The 17,858-nt window shown below is 42.1% G+C and overlaps 1 protein-coding gene across 1 annotated transcript; it reads right to left on the reverse strand.

The window, feature by feature from the left end:
- Positions 1–1,755: 1,755 nt before the first annotated feature.
- Positions 1,756–17,416, reverse strand: DLGAP5 (DLG associated protein 5). The gene is made up of 18 exons (XM_050334835.1): positions 17,176–17,416; positions 15,970–16,172; positions 15,427–15,531; positions 14,645–14,729; positions 13,115–13,219; positions 12,285–12,355; positions 10,365–10,657; positions 9,848–9,969; positions 9,645–9,765; positions 9,266–9,351; positions 8,548–8,708; positions 7,363–7,455; positions 5,779–5,998; positions 4,496–4,724; positions 4,085–4,145; positions 2,989–3,154; positions 2,688–2,737; positions 1,756–2,015 (listed from the first exon to the last, which is right to left on the reverse strand). Exons 1-18 carry the CDS (start codon positions 17,414–17,416, stop codon positions 1,893–1,895), a joined length of 2,535 nt encoding a protein of 844 aa, XP_050190792.1. The 3' UTR covers positions 1,756–1,892.
- Positions 17,417–17,858: the final 442 nt, after the last annotated feature.

Here is a 17,858-nt window from a genome sequence, read left to right on the forward strand (position 1 = left end):
TGTGAACTAGGGCAGAAATCCTCTAGGAAAGACTGGAAAATGGGGATAACTCGAGAGCTTCTGAGCCTGAGCAGAAGGAGGTATTTCAGGAGGGGGTTCAGAGCTGGAGGAGGGAAAATCTCTCCACTAGTACTGTGGCTGGAAAAGTCACTCTTCCCTGCCCCAAAGGCCCATCTGCACAGCTGGTGGCCCAAACCAGGGTATCCCAAGTACTCCTCCCTCCCGAGGGAGATCTGATTCCAAGTGTTACGCACTCCACGGAGCGGGTCACGAGCCCTGCACTCCCTCTCCGCTCATCACCCCCGTGTGAGTCAAGACCGGTTTCAAGGGTGGGGAGGGCTATTGGCAAGTTCGCCTCGTGAGTCAGGGTGGTAAAAAAAAAGAAAACAGAAGTATGTTCCCTCTGCTGTGAGTCATTCCAGCCTTGTCTGGAAAACAAGAACAGCACAACGGCCACCGCTGAAGTTTCCAAAGATCTCTTCCACGTGTCTCGTACTGTTTTATAACAGTTGCTTCTTTCATCCTTGGGGATGCCAAGTCACAAGCAGAGTCCTTAAGATTTCCAGCAGATCCAGCAGCCTAGAGCAGCAATCTGCTGCCATCAGCACAGAGAAGCTGTGGCTGCCCCAGCCCTGGAAGTGTTCAAGCCCAGGTTGGAGCAACCTGGTCCAGTGGAAGGTGTCCCTGCCCATGGCAGGGGGTTGGAATGAGATTAAGAGCTACCTGAAACTATCTGTATAAATGGGAGTTTAGTACTCAAAAAAAAGTGGATTCCAGCACACATCAGCTTCCTCTCTTTATTCCAGTGTAATCAGTACACAGCTTCCAGGTTAAAACTTAAGCCAGACTAACCCCTTTCTGGTGAGGGGTTGAATTATCTCTGCCTGGTTTGGAATCAAGGCTGGGTGGAAGAATGTGTGTGTTACACTAAGGTCACCTCTACAAGAAGAAGCCCAGTGAGGTATTTGTTAAAAATACAACAACTGGTGGTATTTCAATACTACCCCTCAAATGCAAAGTCTGTTTAACTGGCATGCTCCTTATGCACAGATATGTTACAGTCTGGGTAGGGAATGCACAAGGAACAAGAGGAGAGAAGAGGCTGAGGTTAAATGTGTCAAAAACAAGGAGAAAATACAGTTTGGTTTGAAGGTACTTAAGATACTCACTAGAAAACTGTGTCCTTGGAGGAAACCATAAACAATATCCATTTCAATACATTGCCAAGACAAGGTATTATCTGACTGTGAAATCCTTGTTCTGAGATAGTTTCTAATATTACAAAGCCAGTAGGAAAACTCCCCAGGAAAGAATTACCATGAACCCAACACTACCAGAGCTGGTGCTGAGGCAGGTGCTCCCACACCAAACTCTGGAGTCTGAGGGTGCAGTGGAACCCTCAGAGCATGGACAGAGCCTGGAGCTCCCCTAATTTGGGGAGGGAACAGGCACCAGAAGGTGCCCCCCCATCAGGAACAGGACACAGGCACAGCCAGTCTGGTAGGCACCTTGTAATAACAACAAATCATGAGGTAAGTAAGGCCAGGACATAAAAGTTTAGAGTGGAAGAGTTTTACAACCTGAAGGAGACAGGAAATACATGAAAAGATACCAACATAAAAGTGTTTCAGGTTGCAGTCAGAATTTACAAGCACTGGGATGCAGCAGGTACCACCAGAACACAGCCCGCTACCAGCACACAGCAGTGCTTGGTGCACAACGACAACTGCACCACAAAACCTTGCAAAACCCGTTATCAGATCCGTGACCACAGGTGGTATCCATGACCCCTTCACTCCCAGCACAGCTCCAGGGTAGCAGTCTGTGTTCCAGGTACCCCCTGGGGGTTTCTCCCTTATAAAATGTACGTATTTTGCATCTGAAGTCACTTTTCATTTATCCCCAGAGGGGACAACAGGAGAAAACACGATGAGGTCACTGAAGGCTTCAGCTGCTGCAAACTTGTGGGCTTTGGTCTTGACTGGAGTGAAGGGAAGCTCAGCATCCAGCATGGGCTGTGGGAGGAATCAGAGTGTGGAGTCGGTGTTTGAAGAACAGCCAGAATCCACTGGAAGCACCCTGACTTTGCTATGAGGAATTTTACAGGCTTATTTCAAGACATACCATAAGGAGTGAATCCACGTGGTCTGTGTTGAAGACACTCCTTACTTAAATCACTAATCCATATTTTAAAGAGGATTTTTCACAAGAAATGCTACTCCCAAATACTATTAACATTTTGAAAGTCTTTGCACACTTCTCTCTCCCTGTAGAATCTTACTTCCAGCCCTAAATGTTAAAGTAATTTAAAAAGAGAGAGTTGGGACAGACTTGAAAAATTCCAGGAGGAAAGTGGAGGAAAACCAGTCTGTTCATTATGTTAATGAATAGCTACAAGGAAATTTGCAAGAAACATAATTTAAAGGATCAATCTGATAAGAATTGGAAGTTATTCTGTTATAAATGTCTTGATTCATCCTACACTCATCATGTGCAATAAGGAATGTCTCAGTGTGAGCAGGGAGACAGCTGGATTGTGGTTTGTGTTTAAAGTTATATGAATTACCTTGATAACATCTTTAGGAGTTTAATTTTCTTCATGCAGTAACCGAGTCTTGTAGCAAAGGTTAACACAGCACTGGAACATGCAGCTTGTCTTAGTCAAATAAACTTGAAGGTCAACTTACCATATCAAAAGGATTCCTGTCGTTGGAGGTCAAATCACTACATGAAACATCTGAAAAATAAGAATATTTCATTTTTTACAAGAAGATGGTCTGATGCTGCCAGAGCTGAAAAAAACCCAAAAAACCAGTGTTGTTTTCTGCATCTTAAAAGAAACCACGGGAGGTTTTGCTAACAGGACACCTAAACCAAGCTGACAGTGATTTCCAAGGTAACATTTAGATTATCCTAAAAACCTTAGAATAACCACAAGGCCCCCAGCAATCCCAGCCAAACCACACTTTGCAGCTCTAAGGGATGCACCTGTCTGATGGATTTTTGGGTCTCCAGGCTGAGCAGAGTCTGCCTCTGTGCCAGGATCCTTCTCTGGGCTGCACATGACAACATCTTGTCCTTGCTCTGCAGCAGAGAGTTCCATCTCTTCCAGGCCACCCAGTGCTTTGGATTCACCGCTGGAATTTTCCAGCACCTGAAAAACAGGGATTTTCACTGTCCAAGACATGGCATTATTACATCAGAACAAATCCACACTTCTTATCCACAGGTTTTGTGGACAATTCAGGAGAGATGGAGTTTTAACTCCAGAGACTTCACAAAGCACAGGCAGGGGATCCATTTCACATGAACTGTTTCCCAAGCCTGAAAATCCCTTCAGAAGTATAAGGAAGCTTTTCCACAGGGAAGAAGATCCTGAACTTCCAAGTGCCAAAAACATTGTGAGGATGTTCTCTGGTGAGGCTTTTCCCTCAAGGAAAACCTACCAGCAATGCTGACTCCCCAGAGAGTGACATCATCAACAAGCAGTTTCTCATTTGACAGGGAAAAGATGAAGTAAATGCATAAGAAAAAAATTAGTGAGTAAGATTTTTATATAAATATATAGATATTATATATATATGGGGATGGGAGGGGAAATGACTGCTGCAGTCATGCACAGATCCAAGCAGGGACAAATAAAAATAAGATGTTTTATTTCCAGTGGAAGGTAGTAAAGGATGATTAACTCCAAAGCACTGGCTTTCACTGAGTAGCACAGTGTCACATAAACTATGGAGGTTGCATTCGTGTTTTTTTTTTTTTTTTTAATTTTTTAAAGCTATTTAAATGCAGACAACATCACCAAGTCCTCAAGACACTTCAGAACAGGGATTTCTGATCCTTGGATCAGCAACACAGTTCTTACTACAATTTAAAAGAGAATAACTGTGCCATGGCAGCATGAGGACCGAGAGTGCTGCTGTGTTTAGTCACGGTCCCCAAGTGCAAAAGCATTTACAAAATCCACACCAGAACATGGGTAGTGGACTTGACACTGCTCGGGGATAATCAAAAGAACTTTATTTCTTTGCTGGTAATAACAGAGTATTTAAAGCACGTACATGAGCTATGCATGACTTACCTCATTTCCCTCTGCTCTGCTGGCAACAGGACAGATTTCTGCTTCTGCAACCATGGAAATGCTGGAAGAGAAACCAAAATATTTTCATTCTCCCCAATCATCTTCATCAATCACCTTCAACCATCTTTTGACTCGCCCACCTGATATTACAATTTGTTCTGCAGTTATGCTTGGCATGGCTGGCACTGGTGAGTTATATCAGACTTTCTGGGCAAACAATAAACTTCTACCCCAGCAGCAAAATTACTCTTAATATTTGCTTAAGGGAAGGAAAAGTCACAGGGACTCTGCAACCTTCATCACTGCCAAATTGGAAGGTAACATTTAACGGGTATTAATATTGTGTCTTTCAGCCCAAAACTGTAAAATTATTTGTACAAGGTTAATTAAAAGCTGCCTTCACATGCCTACCTTTGTTCAAGAACACCATTGGGGAGTTTATCCAGTGGGGGAGTTTTTGCAGAGGGAAACTGGTCCATTTTCAGATTCTGTGCAAATGGTGTTTGTTTTGCAGGTGGATCCTTGGGGTCAGGGAGAGCAGAAGGAGCGTTTGGAAGCAAAGTTCTACGGGATGATCTCAGAGTTGTTTGTTTTCCAGGAGTCCTCTGGGAAGATCTGTGAGGGGTCTTTGAAAGCAAGCCTGAAAAAAATGTGTTTAATTTTTCATTATCACAGCAGTTTCCAGAAGCTGAAATGAACTGATCATTATGATTCCAGCCAGAAACACGATTGTTTTCTGCTTGCTGAATTGCCTTATGTAAATATTATATTGAAATCTTCTACACCCTGCGAGGAGAAATGGAAATTATTAACTTCCACCTTTCAAATCAGGTGATTTTAATAGAATTGAAAAGACACAGATTCAGAACTGATGTTTATAACAGATTATCTGCTGGAGTTTGCTTAAAGCCAGTGTTGCTCAAAGCCTTTCAGGAGTTCTCTACTGACAAGGGGTACACAAAAGAAATTGCCAGTTGTCTGATGAGAAGTGAGATCTGCACAAAATAAAAAAAAAGGGGGGGAATTTAAAGTCAAATTAGGAACTAGAAATGGGAGAGAAGCAGAATGGCTCCCAAGGAGTCCAGATTTACTGGAAATACTGGCTGTACATAGATGTCAATAAGACACTTAAAATGAAGTTATATTTTGAGCACCTGTTAAAACCCCCAAACTATTAAACAGCTTTTATAGCAAACTGGATTATGTTACAATCTTGTTAACCATGAACACAGATTATGGGTAGACTTTATTTGCAGCTCTGAAGACAGCACTGCAAGAGGTTTAGTTAAAAATAAAAGATCCCAATTCCTGTCTTACAATTAGAGGACATCAGCTGGCACTGACTTTGATGAGGAGGGTTTGTCAGCTGAACCTGGGAACACTGAGATTACAATTTCATTATTAAACTTCTGCTGGAAAAACATGAACCAGCTATTTCACCTCTCTCTCTCTCTAAGCAGGGATTTCATGCTGCCATAACCACTCAAATCAGCACATTCATGTCCAACAATTTACTTTGGAGCCCTGATGTAATTTAGTCACTGGCTGAAACACTGTGTCCAGCACTGGAAATCCTGCGTCCCCACTGGACTTGTATCCAGCATAAACAGCCCAATTCCTCTCCCCACTGAAATGCATTAAACCCTCTCCAGTACTTTCAGGTATCGCAGAAATCACGATTAAGTTTTACCCACCTGCAAAGTTTTTCACAGGGCTTTCGATTCTGAAAAATCCCGCTTCAAAAACCACTTTCTCTGTTTGTGGCAGCGCCTGCTGACCTGCGCCGTCAGCAGCTCCCTCACACTTCATCTTCTCCCTCATGGCTGCCTTGACAGAGGCCAGGCGGCTCCGGGCGGCCGCTCTCGCAGCTGCTTCCAGCTTTGCCTTAGGCACTCCCCCTGGAACAGCCTTTTTCTGGAATGGGGAGAAAGGCCAGGTCACACCTGGAAGCTTTGGATAGGAACAATCACAGGTGAACAGCTACGGAGCTGTTGCTCCCACCGGGAGCACCGGGAGCAAGGAGGCTCAGGGGGGGCCTCGTCGCTCTCCACAACGCCCTGACAGGAGGGTGGAGCTGGGGAGGGGGGGGTTGGTTTCTTCACCTGGGTTACAAGTGACAGGATGAGAGGAACTGGATTTAATTTGTACCAAGGGGAGGTTTAGGTTGGATATTGGGAGAAATTTCTTCACTGAAAGGGTTGTCCAGCCCCAGCAGGGGAGGAGTCCCCATCCCTGGAGGGATTTAAAAGCCATGTGGGGACAGTGGTGGCCTTGGCAGTGCTGATGGAGCAGTTGGGACTTGATGGCCTTAGAGGGCTTTTCCAACCTCAACAATTCTATGCATTGGGGTCTCTGCTCATCTCCAGACTCTCCTGGACTGCCAACCAGCTGTCAAGGTTAGTCTGTGATGACAATACTGAGAATTTTTTTTCACGCTGAGCCTGCAGTTCAGAAACACCCAATACAACTTTTGTTCCTAACAAACCCAGTCAGATACTGGAAACACTGGGATGCAGGGACTCCTAGTGGCAGGGACAGAATGCAACCACAGGGCAGACTCCAGGCAGGCAGTCAAGCTTTCCTGGCATTCAATTTTTCAAGGGAAGTTTTGTTTTGTACCACCTGGAGGCTTCTGGCATTTATGGGCAGCTTCCACAGACCACATTCCCTCCAATTTCCCATGCCTGGATTTTTTCTTGACCTTTGTATCCCTTTTATGATCAATTTAAGCAATCTCAAGGAACTGGACAGAGTTTGGGCAATGCAAATATAACTTGCTTCAGTCAGAAACAATTATATCTTGCAAATCAAAGAGCAGATAAAACAATTCATTTTACAGTAAGGAATAACTCATTTTGGATCTTGTCAGATCCATTTATGCTTTGAGAAGTAGCAGTTTGAAGCTACCCGTGGTGTTGGCTTGCTGGGACACCATAATTTAGCATTCCCTTCTCAAAACTGGCAGTCACTCCCAAATTTCCATGTGGTTTCCTTTTCAGTTAAGTTCAGTGTCAATGCCAGTGGCCCAGATAAAGTGTAAGGGTAGGTTTACATCCTAAATTTAACAGATTTATCTTAGTGGCATAGAATCTAATGACTCAAAAAAAAAAAATTTAATGTTAATTCTTAGTTCCAATCTTGCCAAAAGAGGAAACTGGCACTACAAACACCAACTGACAAAAGTGCACGTGGGAGATGCAAGGGAGGAATTTCACTGAATATTTGAACTTTAACATCTAAAAAAACCCTACAAGATGTGCTTTAGGGGCTATTCATACCTTGACAACTGCTTGGCTTGGGACATCAAGTGGCTGCCACTCATTGTCTTGAAGCTTCTTCAGGTTATCAAATTTCTTATTCACGTCTTCAATCTATTGGAAAGCCCAGGAAAATTCCAGGTTTCACTTTCAAGACTTACCAGGCTGGCAGCAGAGCAGTGTTCCATAAAATCAGATCAGAGCTTCTCAAGCACAGTTAATACATTCAAGTCGTTCTGATGTAAATACAGAAGCCAATTAAGCCACCAACTGATAGGAAGTATTAAATATTCTACAGCTGACATGAAGGTTACACCACCTACACAACCTTCAGAGTAGATGGCAAGCCTGGTCTCACCGCTGTAGTTTGCAGGTTAGCAGGGGAAATGTAGAATTGTTTGGTAAAACCTAAAATGAAGGAGCTGGTTCTGGTTTACACCCTGTTTTCACCCTGAATCCAAGCCCTTTGACAGGGGTCACAATTTAAACAAAGCAAAAGAACACGTTGCACAATAGTCTTTATCCCAACAAGTACAGTTTCCATTCTGCAGGAAGCAATATCTCACATGTCTCTGAAGAAGAAGATCAAACCTTTCTGCAGGGAATTCAAAAGCTATGACCAGGACCACAACAAATCCATCTTCGCATTTAATTCAACAAGTTACAAGTTCCTCTGTTGAATGTTGATTTGCAAATAATGTTGAGAGCCCTTTTGATAATTTAGAATATTGTATTTCATTCTGAAATCGATCAAAGCATCAACAGAGGAAAAGAGATGAGGGTTTTCTACCACCTAAACTCACCCCTAAATAGATCTCCTGTAGTTTCTGCATTGTTCTCATGCTGAAGCATGGAACCCCTACTTTTCAGGTGAGCTCCTGGAATTTTCCCAAAATCTCCCAGCTTTTGGTCCAGATAGGCATTGTGATTGCAGCCTCACTCCAAACCAGAGTAAAATTTGGCTACAAACCTTCATTCCAGAGACAGACAAGATACACAGGCCACAAGAAGACACAACAAAAGAACTGGTCCATGAATTACAAATCAGAGTAGACCAATTGCTATTATTCATTGTCAGAAAGCCTTAAACAAGGATTTGCATTTTTTACATTAAAAATAAAAAAACCAATTAAAATCATTTCAATCCATGGTTTGTAAATAACTCCATCAAGTTTTATCCCAGTAGGTCAACATGCAAGTACATACCTGAAAATTAATCATGTCCCAAAATCCATCCAGGTCTGTACACCTTGTTTCTTTTTCACCTTGTTTAAATTCACAGTTATCAACCAGCCTTTCAAACTGTTTGAACCTCTCTTCCATGAGCAGTCTTGTCTGACCAATTGTGGTGTGAATCAGGTCTTTAGCTTTAGTAACAGGGGAAAAAAAATAAAGGGCAACTTGGAATAATCCCCCATTTCACAATTGATTAAAATCAAGTATTTGAAGAATCTGGAATTTGTTTGCTGTTTGAACTTTGTTCCTCTTATTGCAAACTTCAATATAATTCAGATGGAGCATCCCTACCCACTGATCTGCTCTAAACTTGCTTCTTTCAAAAAAATCTCTAAGAATTAATGAGTCACCTTCACTCTCCCAGGGAAGGGCACTTATTCCAGATCAGCTTGGTTAGAGTTCATGCATTTAAATTACACTTCACACTGACAACAGAACAACTATTTTGATATGCACTGTGTTCACCTCATCAATCATCACCACCACATCAAGTGCTACACAAATTTTAGCAGTAGTAGACCATGGCTTTTTGTCTGGAGGCAGATAGAGCTCTAAACTTTATCTAAAACAGCTTTTATTAAGTGCTGCAAGCAGTGCTGTTTATCAAGCAGCAGACACAGGTACTTCTCTCTGTCCCCTTCAGTTCCCATAAGGCCCTTTTTCAGTGCCTATTGCAGCTCACTCTTACCATCCTCTGGAATGTCCAGCTCCAGGTTTCCATCCCACTGCAGGCACTGAGACAGCAGCCTCTCCGTCTCAGTCTGGAGAATGTTTCTGGAAATAAAGGGATACAGAAAAAAACAACGTCTTGGAGAACTTCCTGATCCGTGGCTGTTAATGGTGACTGTCCTTCTGCTTTCAGAGAAGCCACAGCCTTTGAGCAGAAGTCCTTAGATTGTTCCTTGCACTAACAATCCAAAAGGGAAGACAGGAATGTGTCCCTGCTCAGGTCACTGCTGACAGACACCAATCACCACTAAATTAAGCTGATCTTTACAAACTGTCTCGTTACTCATGTTAAGGACCTTCAAATGGACATCAGGGAAGTGAAACAAGTGAACCCAAACCTGAAATAGGGCACATCATGCTCTTGCTCTCCTCTATCACCTGACTTCCCTTCAAGTGCTGTTGGGACAGGAGTTGTTTCATTTGACCTCTGAGTGGAAGTTTTCTCATCCGATTCACCCGCTGAAAAATAGGGAAGGAATTTGTTCAGAATCCAGTGATAATTAAAAACATTGGAACAACAAACTAAACGTGAACTTCCTACCTTCTTCTCCTTTCACACCTGTGGTCATTTGCTGTTCTCGAATGCCTTTAACAGAAGGCAGAATTCGACCTCTTAAATTGGACTTTTGCGCTTTAGTTTCGCTGGATTTTTCATTTGTTTTGCTGCAAAGAAACAAAAGTGCATTTAGAGTTCAGACACATGGAGAAGCTCATTATCAAATATGGCCAAATGCACAGAAATGCAGTTCAGGAGGCAATCCTCCACACAACACTAGAGAACTCAAGAAAATCTTATTAATTTTAATAAGTCTGTGCAGAGGGATATAGGGCAGAGTCCCTGATAGCTGCTGATGGGCAGAATTAAGGATTATATCCATATTTGCTGTTGTATTAAGCCCACATTTAATCAGTGAGACCAACCACGAAGATCAGGTGGCACCATCCCACAACAGCTTCTTCCACAGTGAATCTCACACAAATGTTATCTTGGACCACCACACAGAGAGGTTCACTTGCACTTTAGGCCCCTTTAGAAGAAAATAAAACATAAATCTTACACTGGAGATTTTGAGAAATTCCAGACAGCAGGGGTTGTCAAAAAAGCCTTTGCACTTGAAGGAGTCATGGGTTTAACTTTGTAGTTCGCTAATTCGCTCGGTGGTTGAAACACGAAGTTCCCAGGTGCAAAAGAGCACGTTTTGGGTCTCCCTGGAGCAGAATTGTTGTTTTCCACCGAGGTTTGCTCCTGCTCCAGTTCTACTGGTGCTGAATGTTTGGAATCAGCTGCGGGACCTTTCACCCCCGGGTCCACCTGAGCGTTTTTCTCCACTTCGTGTTTAGAAGGAATTATCTGTAACAGCATAAATAGACAAATTATCACATCAATCAAGTGTTTGCTATGGGAAATTATAACGGGAATTATAAAATGACTCTCTGAAAGCCATCAGGAAGGGACAGTTTTAGGTGGGTCACCTTCTGCAACAGCACACCTGTACAGAAGTGATGATTTATCAACATTTTTGACACCTGCAAATCATTCTAGGGAGAGGAGTAACCCTTCACTACAAGGAATGCAACAATCCACTCAAGGGGCTAAAGCAGAACAACTTCACCTACCAAAACAATAACTACAATTAGCAAATGCTAGAAAAAAAAATGCTTTAAGGTGATAAACTCCTCAAGAGCAGAATTACTGGCTCCAAATCCAACTAGCCTGTTGAATAATCACAGTTTATCCACACCCTGCAATCCAAAGGCTGGAAAACAAGCTGAAATAGGCTGATAGCTGAGGAATGCAGTCCAAGCCAAGTGCAGTTGGGACCACAGAATGTCACTAGAGGAGAAAAAAATTAAACAATAAGTTGAATCCACATTCTTATGAGATGTGTGGCCAGATAGTCACACAGAACACATTTCTGAGATACCCAACTGAGAGCCTGGTAGCTCAAAGCAGCCAAAAGAACTCAGATTGTTCCTGAAGAAAATAGGCATCTTCAATCCCCTGGAAGTCTTTTTATATTTCAGTGACCCCTGGTAGGAATGTAAACCTCCAATTCTGCTTTTAACACACCTCTTCAAAGGAGATGACTTCGTGGTTACAGCAAGAGTTTAACCAACTGGCAGGAGCTCCTGCCTGGGAAGAGGTGCTTGTCTAAGGAAGATGTAAGTGCTCTTACCTGCTGTTTGTGTGTGATTGCACAACTTCAAGAGAGCACCAGAGCACACACAGGTGCAGTTGTGAAAACAGGAACAGAGATGGGATGTGTGAGAGGGAACAGTGGAGTGCAAAGAAGGAGAAAAATCACTGGTAGAGGCAGAAACATTGTTATAGTGATGACACCAGGAACCACAATGAGTTATAAATCTCGTCTGCCTTGCAGAGAAAAACATTCTCAGCTTTTTTTTTGTGTGTGTGTGGATCAAACCCTAAAAATGTGTTTATTTCTTAGCTTCTAGAGTCTCACATTGTTACTCAAGATGTTAAGGATTCAAGGCATGCTTCAAAAAGGAGTCAACTGCACAAAACTCACCACTGCTTGATTAAATCAGCAAAAGAGTCTTTTTTTTTTTTTTTAACTAATTAGAACATCAAATGTGAGATATGTCATGTAAGAACTTCCTGGCTATTTTAAATCAGTGTCCAGATCTTGATTAGTAGTCAAGTCATCCATCCATCCCATCCATGTCCATGGTGGGATTCTTGGCTTGTTCTGTGCAGGGCCAGGAGATGGACTTGGATGATCCCTGTGGGTCCCTCCCATCTCATAGTATTCTATCATTCTATAAAAGCACTAAATTTGAGCTTAATTTTCAAAATATGGCAGTATAAACACATACAGCTTCTTCCCAAAATCTAGCTTAGTAGTGAACTCATTACCTCTGTGCTTGAACATTTATTTCAGCTACAATGACACTGACTGTTACTGGCTCTTAAATCAGTTTTACTGCTTTTCCATTTTGGATATTCAACAACCTACCTTGGTGGTATCAGGTCTGACAGCTTGCTTCTGCTTCCCTACATTTGTTGTCTTTCTCTGGGGCTGGTTACCTAGAACAAGAGAAACTCCCAGAGGTCAAAAAGGCACCTGATTAAGGTAAATCTTTCACCAAAAGGCTGCTATAAAAATCCAGTTGCTAAAGACAGGGAGAGATTGCTTTTCTTCTGGAGTGGGAGGTGGTTGGAGAGAAGAAAGAACATTGCAAAAGTTCATTCAAAAGAAAACCTGGCCTAGGATTTAACAGTCTATTAAGAGATGCATCACCCAGAAAGGCAAACAGATTTATTAAGTCATTAATCTTCAGATGTTGTCATGGACTAAATATAAAAGTCATCTTATTTCCTTAAAGGTTGAAGAGAGAATATCAGGCCAATTCAAGTTCAGATTTTTGATTTCTACATGGATTTCCGTTGGTGAATTAAATTCTAGTAAACAGGCAAACACGGACAAAGAGCAATTCCTGACCTGGGGAACAAAGGCTCTCATCTCACCCAGAGGTGTCTCATCCTGCTCCCACATTTCATAATCAGATGTCCATAAACAGGAATACACCAAGGTGGCAAATCTTTACCAGCTCCGGCTTTGTTCTGTGAGTCTGTAATTACCGTGTGGACACTGAGGCTCCACAGTGATGGATTTTGTGGGAAACTGTCCAATGTTGGTCTCAACATCTTGGTTTAAATATTGCAAGAGGGTTCCAGATGAGAGTCTGAGTCATCACTGTCCAGCCCTTCTCTTACATGACAATTTGCCATGATTTAAGCACAGTGTAAGCACAGCTGAGTTGCACAACTCACTGCCTCACCTACCTGCAGTAGCAGCAGGAGCTGTTGGCTTCAGCACCTGCCTGGCTGCAGAGGCAGCTGCTCTGGTGACCCTCACATTCGAGGCTGGCTGGGCTGCAGTCTGCAACACTGGAAGAGACATTAATTCCAGAGATTTCAGGAAGCTGCGCTCAAGTAATAGCTGAAAGTTCAAATTCTGCAGAAATCAGGAGAGTGCACAAGCAATTATCAGTTGTACTGGTTGGCCACAATGAACAGGGCTGGGATTTTTTTTCCTTCTCCACATTCCCTGCAACCAGAGTCAATGCCATCCCTGCTGGACAGACGAAGTTCTCTAGAATAATAACTTTGCTGTGGTTATTTGCACAGCTGGAAGCTTAAGCAAACCATCAGAGTAACATCTCATTTCAACCCCCCTTTAAATAGTTTAAATACATGTATTGCATATCTTTGATTCAGCACAAAAGGAAGAATCAATTCTAGTGAACAGCAATTTTTCAAAATTTAAACATTTTAATTGTTATAACAAACAGTGATAATAGATCTTTTCAGTGTTCACTGAAGGCACTACTATTTAAATAAAGGTCTGCTGCTTGCTGATTTAATTAGATTAATGATGTGAGAGTCATTTCACTCTGAATTAGTGAATATCTTGCATTAACATCAATATTCCACATGACTTGGCTGTATCTACTTAAGGCACAGACATCACTGGGCTGTGAGGAAGAATTTCTAATCAGAGCTATTCTACTCCCCTAAAGGTAGCATGGATTTTTTTTAACTGTTCTTTCCTTAAGAAATACATGTAATTGTCACACACAAAGTGGCAGATACAGAAAGGGCTGTTTTAATATATGAAAATGTAAGATTGTACTTCTTTTTTTGAAGAAGACAATCACACATTCACTCAGTTGCACTGGTGTGCACCAGAAGTTTGGGCTCCTGGCTCCAGCATCATATGCTGATGTGTTTTACCAGCAGGTTGTCCTTTTCCAAAGCTGAATTACACAGGTATTTTCATTGAGAGATCTGACATCCCTGTACAGATGTACTTCTGTAGGGACTTCTGTAGAAGACAGATCTCAAGGAAAATATTTATAGTTCATACAAATAGCTATTTTTCAGGCTATCCACAATACCAAGGAAAAATAGTATTTTCCTTATGTCAGCTACTCTTGATCTTTCCAGATGAAGCCTCTTGCTCTTCTGTGACAGCAGCAGTTGCTACCTCTGCTGTTCCTCTCAGAGGCAAACAGAGAGCTCTGCACAGCTCCAGGAGCTAAGGCAGCTGGCAGCCATGCAATCCTGCCCACTGACCTGTTTCTTTTCCCTCTCCTGGGGGGAATAATCAGTAACCAGGAATGCCAGTACCCTGCATTCCATTTTCCCCCCGGCCAACAAGCCCGTGAGGTCCCTGGATGATCTGCCAGCTGCCACCCTTGTCACAGCTGGCAGGAGTGGCCATCCTTAAAACCTCCCCATTTCCTACACCCAAACCCAAACCAGCAGCATCCTTTCCCAGGCTCAGATGTAGGGATCATGCTACTTCCATACCTTTCTCTTTCTCAGCCCCTCTGGCTGTGCCCATCTGTTTACGTCCTGCTTGGGCAGGGCGCAGGCTCTGCCCATGGGCACTCACCTACAAGAAAAAAAAAATCAACATTTATCCATGAAATATCAGATTTCCAGAGATTCACCAGCCCAATCTCCTTCCTCATCTCTCTGTTCTAGCTCACAGTAAAACAAAAAGGTAAATAATTTGGCATAGAGGGTTTTAAAAAATAAAGAGACACTAAAGATAACTAAACCAGATTGGTTTAGATGTGTGTTAACATCCATTTCCCAAATAGTTAAGAAATTGTCAGAAAAAGAATGAAGAAAAATATTCAAAATATTATGAAATGAGGTCCCAATTACTGCCACATCTTAGTACACATTGTGTTTCAAAAATCAGTTTAAAAAAAAATAAAAATCAATATTAACTCAGTTGTCCCTTTGTAAAGTTATGACTGGAAAGTTATAAAGTTATTCCTTCAAATACATTGAAATTTTGCAAGGCAGGATTCAAAAAATGCAGCTTCTTTTAGAGATTCCTGCTGGTGAAATTCCTCAACAGAACCTACTTTTTTAATAAAAGTAATAGCACAAGGGACTGCCACGCCTCACAGTAAAAATAAAAATTACTTTAGTGCTGGTACAAAATATCTTCAAAAATTTGACTGAAAAACTGCTCCTGAACTTGTGAAGATACAACCCTGAGTTATGGTCTGAAAATGCATCCTTCTCTCTAAATTTATTCACTGAGGTTTCTATACACATATATAAAAAAAACAAACCGTAGAGGACTTAGGTGCTGTTGGTATCAGAGATGGTATCAGGGATTTTCCTTCTTGGATCTTGGCCTTTGATCGAGTGATCCTTCCAGAGTAAGCAGGAGCTGCCTGGAAACATCCCCAAGGAAACAAGGGTTAATATTCTCCTTTTCTCTTTCATCACTGTGAGAGGGAGTAAGAAGCATCAAGGTGCAAAATGGGTCAACCTGAAAAACTTTCAAAGTCAAGTGGACTAGAGAGGAGCAAGTTGCCAGTTCTAAAATAATTTAGCTCTTTCATTTGTGGATTAATCATCCCAGTCTTTGAACTGAACAGAGTCATAAATACAAAATGCCACGTATCACCGGTAGTATTTCCAGCCTTGTTTTAAAAAAAAAAATGAGCCAAATTACTCCTTCACTGTTCCTTCTCATAACAGGAAATATTAGCAAAGCATTTTCCAAATAAACCCTCTATTTGGAATAACACACAGATTTTGTACACAAGCAAATTCCGGTAGAGTTTACAGATGTAACTAACTGGGATGTGAAATCTTGCTCTTCCCACCTTCTCTTTGGGCTTTGCTGGATCCTCGGGTGCCAGGGCGAGGAATCCGGGCGCTGCTGGTCTGTACAGCCCCACTTTGAACACTCCCTTCTTGGCTTTCTCCCTCTGCTCCACCAGTTTCCGAAGCTCCTTCTGCTCCTTGTAGCGCTGGAGCATCTCCCTGCGCTCGTTCATCCTCCTGGCGGCCGCGCTTGCAGCTGGTTCTGGAGCAAAGAGGGGGTTGAAAACCACAGGGGGTATTTTTGAGCCAACAAGAAGCAAGTCAAGGAACTGGCAATACATTTTTGCCTGCTGGAAGAGGAACATCTGAAGTCCAAGAGCAGGAGGCTGTCTGGAATCTCTGAATTTTTTGAACTTTAGGTCTGATTCAGATACCGAGGTGTGGTTGAGAATAAATGGGGCAGAAATTGTATGAAATAATAAAACCTTAAGATGATGCCAAACGTCAAATTTATGCCTACCTGAAAAATTAATATCCACCTAAAGTTGAAGTTTATTAAAGATAATAAAGTATTTATTAAATTTCATACTTAATATTATTAAATACAAACTGCACTTATCTTCCAATAAGGGACTATCCTCTAATAATCTTCTGCTGTCAAAATATTGAAGGTGACAATATTTCTAAAGAAATCTGTTAACTTTTTGAAAGATTAACCTAATTTCTTAGACCACAAGCATCCAGGAGAGCCAGGGAGGCAAAATTCTGTATATACGCAGACCCTGTTTTTCTGAGGGGAAAGATGAGTTGCCAAAAACTAGGGATTTTTAAAATAAAATACACTGCATTTATGCTTTGCATTTACCCATTAGTAATTGTATATATCATTATAATATACAATTGCCCATTTCTAAGCACAGTTCAAAGACACCAGTTGTATGTTAGATGAGATTTTAGACTGGAATTGTTCACATCTTGAAGGACAAAGCAGCCATTAAGAGACTTCCCATTGAGTATTAATAGCAAAATGCATTTTTCCTTTAGCTGCTCCAGCCAAACCAGAGCAAAACCTCACTCACACCACCAGAGCAGTGGGGAGGATACAACTCTATTAAGATTTTATTTTCTTGATTTTAACAGTTAGAAGGACTGGCAGTCACTGGGTTTTAAATCTTAAACTGCAGTTAGGTCCCTTTGATAATGTTATTAAACCCACTTAAAAACATTTTTAACATTTAAAAAAAAGGTCTGTAACAAGCTTTTACTTTGCTTTACGCTGCTGCTCTCTTGGGAGCACGTTTCCCTCGTTTCCTTGAGTTCAGAAATCCCCTTGTCTTTGGAGAGCTGAAGGCTGAGGTCTGCCAGGCCGAGCTGCCGGCCCTTCTCGAACAGCTTGTGCCTGTTCTCCTTCTGAAGGGTCGATCTCCTGCGGGCAACTTTGGCTCTCAGGGCCTCCGTGCTCAAATCCTTCTTGTAGCGACTGGCAAACTGGGAGGGAGCCGCCATCCTGAGGACCTGAGACAGAAAATCATAATGATTACGTAAAAAACCTTCGTGTTTTCTTTTCTTTTTTTTTTTGGTAAAAGTTTGCACCTTACGGGCAAAGGCCCAAGTTCTTTGTTTCTGTGCTTGTACCAGAAAAACACTCCAATTTTCATTTCAGCAACGACCCTTTCGGTAGTTTCTCATTATTTTGTTAATTCCAGGGGTTACTTTGGTGGTTGAGCGGTCAACAAGTCTGACACAGAGTTAGGAGGGGACCCTGCAGCCCTGCCTGGGATTGGCCAGCAGGTCTGTTCTCACCACAGCTGTTTTCCACGTTGAGGAGATGAGGGAGAAAAAGACAATGACAAGGCTCTAGGACAATACTTGGAAGCAACTTGGAAGCTGCCACCGAGCATTTGGATTACACCCTATCTGATGGCAAGGAATTTTTGTCCTGCACCAG

The sequence above is a fragment of the Myiozetetes cayanensis genome, unplaced genomic scaffold (genome assembly GCF_022539395.1).
Source record: "Myiozetetes cayanensis isolate MyiCay16 unplaced genomic scaffold, myiCay2020 scf6-25, whole genome shotgun sequence".
Classification (NCBI taxonomy): Eukaryota; Metazoa; Chordata; class Aves; order Passeriformes; family Tyrannidae; genus Myiozetetes; species Myiozetetes cayanensis.